An 8,907-nucleotide genomic window follows, 5' to 3' on the forward strand; every position below is an offset into this window, starting at 1 on the left:
GTTGAGAGCATTTGTATAGCATACTTTTTTTTGTTTTGTTTTCAACCTTCAGGCCCCTTATGCTGGGGTATTTTGATGCTTCAGCCTCATGGTCCCATTTAAGTTAGTGAGTCACCAAGCCAGGACATGAAGTTGTTAAGAGATCAGCCCTGATCTGGTGAAATCCACTGACTAGTACTCTCAGTGAAGCCAGTGTGTGGAAGTTGTGGACACTCCCTTGTCCATTTCAACAAAGGTTTTCAGCAGGAATTTTTCAAACACATTTTGTCCTAGTTTGCTAAATCTTTAGCTCATTTTCCCCAGACAAAATGTATTCTTCTGATGCTGGCTGGGGCTTATGGGAGTTGTAATCCAAATCATCTGGAGGGCACCAGGTTGGGGAAATACTGCTTTAAAGAAAGATACATTATGGTAACCATACCCTAAAATGTAAAGTTTGAAAAGTTGTATGCAGTTTATCAGATTCACTCAATCTTCCCACAATCTTGGGTTACTCATTAGTATACTTAGTGGTGCTGAAGTGCATGTCAAACTGTCTAATCCTTCGTTGAGCACTAAAACAGAGGCAAGTGGATATCCCTATCAAGAGTAATTGGCTGCTTTTTTTTCCAGGGCTGTTACGATCTGATGACCAGTTTTATGGAGACAAATATGGGGATCATAGCTGGAGTGGCTTTTGGAATTGCATTCTCACAGGTATATTATTAGTGCTTTGAAGGCAAGGTGTGTTTGCTTATTTCTTCAGCTCTGGGAAGGATTAGAATAAGGGATATGCCTCTCAAACTGTTCGTTAGTTCTTAGTGTCATCTGCTCATTGATTTTTCTTTTTCCAACTTAAATGGAGTTTCTCCTTGGGAATATCGGTTACAGCCCAACTAATGACTGCCTCAAGGAGGTGGGGGGGGCCCTTCCATTGGGTCAAATAAAGGTTAACCTAATAAACCAATGGCTTAAATGGAGCGTAAACAACTCACATGCCAAGCAGTTGATCCATGACTTACATAGGTTTCCCCCCAGCCCAGAGCAGTCTTTTGAGTAAAGGAAATATCAGATTCAGAGAACCATCTTTTATGAAATGAAAGCAGATGCCAAGGTAGTCACATTCAAAGGTTCATATTAAGGGCCATCAACAAATAAATTTATTTCAGTTTTCAGACCTTTTGTTCTGATCCAACAGAGTTGTTCTTATGTTCCTATCTTACCCTTCCTCCTGATAGTGCTGAAAAGAGGAGCAAAGATACACTGTACTTTTGCAAGAGAATTGCTGGTGATTCTGGGGAAGATTGATTATGTATGACAGGATGCAAGAGATAACTTAGTACTTTATACCCCACTTTTATATCCCACTCAAGGCAGTGAACATAGGATTCCCAAGTGACCTCCCACCCAGGCACTGAACAGACCCAAACCTGCTTAGCTTCAGCGATGTGGCCGTATCCCATGTCATGAGATCACACCACTGTCTTTCATTTCCGAGCCATGATCTTTCTGCATTGCTTTTGGCAAAGGTCTATTGTCCATAGCAATCTGTTCTCAAGCCAGCTTTGGCGGAGCTTCATTTCCAATGGAACATTACACAAGCATACTTTAAAGTGGCACCTCATGAAGACATCCCTTTGGGCTTGTTCTACACATGGAAAGAGATTCCTTACCTCTGCTTACCTCCCCCTCTATGTCAGACAATAAAATGTAACTGTATACCACACTCTTTCATTATTTAATCTGTTTCCTTACTCTTAAGTAAAAATGACAGCATTTTCTTAGTAATCAATAGCACAAGGACACATCAAACAGCACTGTGCCTTTAACTTTGGAGGGAGTTAATCTGCTATGAAGAAACCACTCCAGTTGTTGTTTTTTGCTTCTGCACAATGGAGTGTTTTCCACTTCTCTTTGCTTAATTAGCTAGACTGGAGATGGTTCAGCTTGTGAAAAATGAAGCTTTTGAAACTAGAAAAAGAAGAAGTCATGAAAGTGACCACAATAAAAGTGTCCTTTCTTTAAGCACATATTTGGGGGGTGGGATGGGCTGTGCCTTGGGCCTAAAAGTGTCTGCATAATTCACATTTGCACACTCTTCTGTAGAAGAGACACCTGTAAACCCTTACGAGATTGTTTTGTTTTGTTTTAAAATTGTATCGGTCCTTTCAGTTGGAATAACTTTTAATTAGAAATTGATTCTTCATAGAAAATGAAGCACCAAACAAAGCTGCGCATGGTAAAGTCTAAATTGTCAAACATTGTGTATGTTTCAGAAAAGTGACAGCAACCTACAACATATAATGCGAGTGGACATTTTCCTGTTGGTCCCCAAGTTGTTCTTGTACATTTAGGAAAGAGAATTGTACAGAGTGTAGCTAGTGGTTTAAAAGGTCACTGGTATGCCCTTTGTAAGATGGAATTGCAACCAGGTTACTCATTAAATGGGGACAAATTATAGTACGGTACAGCTTTACAGCAATGTTGACCTGCTTTTAATGGGGAATACAGAGCCCAGGCACTTATTGGTAAATATATTGGAAATCAATTTTACAATGTATAATAACCATTCATTTTCAAATAGTGGAGGCCTGGTGTATTTCACATGCATCATGTTATTGCTTTGTATTTTTTTATTAGTAATTTAATTGTCAAAGTAAATTTAAGTATTTGTACATTGACTGAGTGAGATACAGTTAATCAACAAATAGAATTGTTCAGATCTGGGGATTCAATAACTGGATCCCAATTAAGACTGCAGTTCTAACCCCACTTACCTGGGAGTAAGCCCCATTGAATTTAATAGGACTTACTTCTGAGAAGTCATGGTTAAGATTGCACTGTTAGTCATATTGAAACTGAGGAGGCAGGGCCCATAGCTGCCAAGTTTTCCCTTTTCTCGCGAGGAAGCCTATTCAGCATAAGGGAAAATCCCTTTAAAAAGGGGATAACTTGGCAGCTATGGCAGGGCCGGCTCTAGGGGTAGGCTGGGTGGCGCGGGGCGAGCAGGGGGGTGGTCCGCGGCGTGCGGCGTCCACCCACCGGGGCGGGGGCGCCGGAGCGATCTCCGCACCACGGCGCCAGGGCACCCGACCTCCTTGAGACAGCCCTGTGAGGAGGTCCACTGAAATCAGTGGGCATTAAGTTAGTCATTTTGCAGTAGCAGTTGGCAGGGCAGTGCAGGCAAGGTAGTGTTGCTCACCTGCCTTCCCAACTCTGAGAATTGCTGCTGGTAGTTCATGAGAGGGGCAATGTGCAGGGAGCACAGCACAGATGTAGCAGCAGAGCCAGTCCAATGCTTCTGCTACAGTACCTGCACTATGCGGAGTTGCCCCCTCCCCCGTGCTTTGCCCCTCCCATTTTCAGGAATCAGCAGCAATTTTCGGTGGCAATGCTGCCTTCACTGTGCTACCCCATCGACTACTCCAGTCATAATGTACGTTTTAATGATTCAGTGTGTCTACTCAAAGTATGCCTAAGTCTAGATCCAACCCATAGTTCATTGGAGACAACAGTGGAATATAAAATTGGTTGCTGAGAATTAATTGCAGCCTGAATACAGGTTTAGTTTTGGGCATGAGAAGGTTATCTAAATATTAATATGTCTGCAATCTTTGTGACTGACTACAGCAGGCATCCCCAAACTGCGGCCCTCCAGATGTTTTGGCCTACAACTCCCATGATCCCTAGTTAACAGGACCAGTGGTCAGGGATGATGGGAATTGTAGTCCAAAACATCTGGAGGGCCGAAGTTTGGGGATGCCTGGACTAGAGCTTACCACCCACTGTTTTGGTTTAAAAAACAAAACACACGGACTCTGCCCAGTCAAAGACATTATAATCTTCCTTAAATTAAGCATACAGTACTCCTTACCAGCAAAACAAGGCTGTCAAGTATTTCTGTTATATTTTTGTAACCCACCCTGGGGCCTGCTGGATAATAAATTTATTATTGTTGTTATAAGGCTTTTTGCAAAATGGCAAATTGATTTAATCATTCCAGAGGCAATTTAATACATAAGCATTTTGATAAGGTAACAGTCTCCTCAATCGTAATGTTTGTGTGAAAGAAAATAGTGAAATGTATACTCAATTAAAGCTTGTTGTTGTTGTTGAAAAAATACATCTCCCCAGAATAGCTTATTTGATTAAATGTATAGCATATTAAATGGTTAACCTGAGCTGTCAAGAAATGTACAGGGGTTATAGGTGAGCATTGACTGTGCTATGAACTGGATAGCCAAATATATCACCTGGCATTCTAGTAGATGCTTGTGACATGCATAGAAAGCAAATGACTGTGGTGGATCTCACGCCAATCTTACTTTGTGGATGACAACTGATGTCTTCTGTTTTTAGTTATATACACAGCGTAGAATTCATTTAAAAAATTGAACTAAAAGAGCAGCTGTATTTTACTTTAGTATTGTCAGTTGTCCGTCATTGGTAAACTCTGCACTTGTGAAATGTAGGTTTCTAGCAGAGAACATTTAAAACATTGTTCTGGTTATGCAGACAACATTCAGAGAATGCCATAAGGAAATGATTGGAAAGTTGTTTGGAGGGGGCCATCTAGAATGAAGACAACCAGTGGGCAACCCACTCACTTATGTGGATCACAGAAATGCAGAAAGGAGCAGTCTAAGGGATTTTGGGTGTGCTAGACTGGAGGAATGCACCCCACAGTGGGAACTGGAAAAGGCAATGTGTCATGGCAGCCAAGAGTCCTCCAAACTGTAAGTGCCAGGTTGGACAGATGGAGTGTAGGATGAAATGTAACACTGAACCACTTTGGAAGATTAATCTGATTGAGAGTAACTGGCTCTAGAGTACTGGGGTTAAGTGCAAACAGGAACACTTTAATTACTAATACCTTTTGGTCTACTTTCTTGAACACTTTTGCGTTCTACTATACTCTACGGCCAAGATGCAGAAAAGTGCCACGACTCATGATCTCTTAATATGAGATGTCTTGAATGAAGTGAAAAGGCAGCAGCACAACTCCATGAACAGCTCTGAATGTTAAAACCAAAGCAAGAGTATATATTCTCTGAGCAATAACATAGAATGAACTGAGTGCTGCCAGCCTCTTCTGCTGGTGGCAATTTATTAGAATGTCTACCGTAATAAAAGGAGCTCGCATAAGAAAGTAGTGCAGACTGTAATCACACTTACAGCCTGTACAACATCCATGTGCTTCAATATAAATGCCAAAGTGATTGCACAGGTGTCTGGGAATGTCTGTATCATCTGAAGTCACTTTGTGTCTGACCCACTGCTTTTGACACGCCAACATGGCAGGGAGTAGAAAGAACCTTTGAGGCACATTGCTATGGCTTAACTAAGTACTGTACTGTGTAAAGCAGGAAGACCTAGAGCTCATTGTGCAGATGTCAGAGACCACACTGGTCTGGAGGCTGTGTGTCAATGCATAGCAGGAAAACAGTAACCCTTTGGAGGTCTTTAAGCAGAGGCTTGACAGCCATATGTCAAGAATGCTTTGATGGGGTTTCCTGCTTGGCAGGGGGTTGGACTGGATGGCCCTTGTGGTCTCTTCCAACTCTATGATTCTATGATTACAGTAATATTTTCATGGATTCTTTGCTGACACATAACTAGTGTTTAACTGATCTCAGAGATCTTGTATAGCTCAGTTGGTTAGAGCATGGTGCTGATAACACCAAGGTTGCAGGTTCAATCCCCATATGGGGCAGCTGCATATTTCTGCATTGTATGGGGTTGGACTAGATGATCCTCGGGGTCCCTTCCAACTCTACAATTCTATGATTCTACCTTCATGAGCATATCCTAAGATGCCTGAGATACGAGAAGCCAAATAACAACAGATTGTTTTGCAGATACAGCCTTTTTTCAATGTGTAAATATTGAAGGTGAACTGTAACAATTGGGGAGGGATGCATATGTCAGGAAGTTGATAGAAATAACACACACATATATATATTGTATAAGCAAGTCAAAAAGACTTTGATTTCTTAGAAACAAATATAACAAAAGTGAAGTTGCCTGGGTGGGAGATACTTCACAGGAGCTGATGCTTCGCAATTGCATTGATTCTGTGCTTCTATTGTGCCTATTGGCTTAAATATATAATATTTGTGTATTTACATATTTTAAGGGATTAAATAAATAAATAACTATTCCTCTGAAGAGTCCGTGGATTTCACAGTGACACTGGACTACATGTATGATATTTTCTCTTTTTCTCTCTCTAACAGTTGATTGGAATGCTGTTGGCATGTTGCCTGTCCCGATTTATTACTGCCAATCAGTACGAGATGGTGTAACAAGGTGGGTCTGTATATTGCTGTATGCAGGATGCCCTTCCCAAAGTGACTCTGATGCCTTGCTTTTCTGCTTATGAAAGCCATTACATAGCGTAGCTGCTTGTATTAAGTATAGTCAGCTGTTTTGTACTAAGTACACAGTTTTTGCAGCTGGGATGAAAATAGCACAATCAGAGTTAATCAGGGTGGCATTATTATTTTTAATAAAAAAAATTAAAAATCCTAACTAGATTTCTTGATTCAGGCAATATACTGGATATGTTTTTGTAACCTTAAAAAAAAAGCCTTAACAATATCTGCAGATGGAAGTGTCACAGAATTCAGTGGGGTTTACTCCCAGGAAAGAGTTTATGGGATTTCAGTCTTCTGAAGCAAAATATCACTTACATTGCTATTCTGTGGTTTATTTAAATTAATTCATTAACCAGTTAGAAGCAAGGCAGCTAAGCTACATGAAAACCATGGGGTCAGATTATTAGGAGATTTGGAGTTAGCTGATGACACTTTCTTTCCTTTCTATTTTGGCCCCGAGAGAGTTTGTGAAGGTTCTAAACCAATGATGGACTGGATGTGGGTTAAGAACCTATAACATAGCTTGGACAAAGTAGAAGTGCTCCCAGTCAGTAGGACTGCTGATCTGGCAATAGGGGTTCAGCATGTTGGTCTCCCCTTGGAAAACCAGGTTTGCAGTTTCATGATGCTGTTAGTCCTGACCATGCTCCTGATTTTCCAGATGGCTGCTGCAGTCCAGAACACTTTTCCTTTGCATAGCTGGAGCATCAACTATATACCCATTTATGGAAAGGATGGACCTGGATAGCTCAGCTGGTTAGAGTGTGGTGCTGATAACGCCAAGGTTGCCAGTTCAATCCCTGTATGGGACAGCTACATATTCCTGCATTGCAGGGGTTTGGACTAGCTGACACTCGTGGTCCCTTTCACCTCTACAATTCTGTGATTCTAATTATAATGGACCTAGATATTGTGCTTCTATTTGTTAATGTTTTCGCAATACAGGGTTCAATCCAAATGCTTTCTTTTCCCAGTGGGAGGAAGGTTCTTCCCTTTGATCTAACCCAAAGCATCCTTACTTTCAAAAGAGGATTTTTATGGTTGACGGTAACTAAAACAATCCCTTGTTCTCTCTCCCACCCACCCCTTTCTGTGTTTTCCAGGGGTGTCATATACAATGCCTGTTTTCAGTCAGGAACTGGATAATTCTTGGAAGACTTCTAAAGAATGTTAGAGCACATACACAACTGCACATATACACACACATAAAGCCACCACCTTCTAAACTCTGTACCATGCGTAGTGTACCATTCCGTGAAGTACTGTTGTGCCGCAAAAGTAGCCTGAACCATTCAGCATCCAGTACTGTACACTCCATCCTGAAGGCTCTGCATATGATGGCACTATATGTATGTTCTTGGTCAGACTGTAGTTGCATTGTAAAAGTTAACAGAGGTAATTCATTAACAGCAATGATTGGGCTGTGCATGTAGTGACTGGAGGGCGAGATTAGCCTTTCACTATGGTTAATAAATGTTGCACACATCCATATTAAACTTGTATACAAATATATAAATATAAATATATATATATTATTTGGTTTTTCAGATTTTTAATTTCTTGATTTTTGTTTACTGCTTTACTAAAGTTTTTCAGTGTACCCACTCCCTCCCCTCCCCCACAACTGCCCCAAGAAGAAATCAGTTACATGACTCATGAAGATACTTGAAAAAAGTCCAAAATCTGCTTGAGAGAAATTGTTCTTTTGATGTTCTGCTGCACCTTTGATTCTTAATGTTGTACACCTAGTGGGTTGCCAGTAGGCCTTTGTCTAGTGCATTCTGCCTCTGAATCTGAACCTGTGTAATAGTTGTGTTTGTTTGCTTACTGTGAAACCAGTAATTTCTGCTTTTTTTAACAAAAATAGATAATTATGAACTAATCAAACTGTGCTGTAACACTACTTCCCCCCCTTTATTTCTTTTACTCTCCTTTTGCATTGAAGTTGCCACCAAATACATTGTCAAATCAATCAAACTTATGGGGGGGCAGGGAAGTGTGTGTGGAATATTTTCTGGGGTTGGGGAGCAAAAGTTTAAGACCTTTTTAAAAAAGAATAGGAATTTTTAAATAAGGCCTCTGTCTAGCATGCCAACAAGAATGCATTGATATTGTGAGTATTTGTGATATACATATTATTAAATGGAACCATTACGGATTTCTACTGGCCTCCATTTTATTTTTCAGCAATTACACAGACTTCTTTTTTCAATGGCAATGTTATGAAAGCCTATATCTGCAAAACATTCCTTCCTACCTCATTTCATCCCCCCCCTGCCACCATCACTCTGGTGGAGCATCATCTGAACATGTTTTTTTCAGGGCTTGGAAGTGTTCATGTGAACTTTATGTTCACACTGGATAGGGTAGCACTTCAGTTATCATCCAGTTTAGGGCGGAGGGCACATCAGGTATGAAAAATTGCAACAACATAAAATACACTGCCCTACAGCAATTTGACAACAACATGGTCTGGTTTCTCCATATTGTGAAGCGATAGTACAAGGCTAGCTATATGTATATTCAATATTGGGTTGCTGCCCCACATATG

The 8,907-nt window shown here is 40.7% G+C and overlaps 1 protein-coding gene across 1 annotated transcript in view; it reads left to right on the forward strand.

Annotated features, from left to right (window-relative positions):
- TSPAN7 (tetraspanin 7) overlaps positions 1-8,514 on the forward strand; it is a 79,666-nt gene extending 71,152 nt beyond the window's left edge. Inside the window, exons 6-8 of the mRNA XM_035114688.3 lie at positions 613-696; positions 6,216-6,288; positions 7,460-8,514. Of these exons, the coding sequence (XP_034970579.1) occupies positions 613-696; positions 6,216-6,284 (153 nt within the window). The 3' untranslated portion in view covers positions 6,285-6,288; positions 7,460-8,514. The remainder of the gene's footprint in view (positions 1-612; positions 697-6,215; positions 6,289-7,459) is intronic.
- Positions 8,515-8,907: the final 393 nt, after the last annotated feature.

Source organism: Zootoca vivipara, chromosome 4 (assembly GCF_965207765.1).
Source record: "Zootoca vivipara chromosome 4, rZooViv2.hap1.1, whole genome shotgun sequence".
Classification (NCBI taxonomy): domain Eukaryota; kingdom Metazoa; phylum Chordata; class Lepidosauria; order Squamata; family Lacertidae; genus Zootoca; species Zootoca vivipara.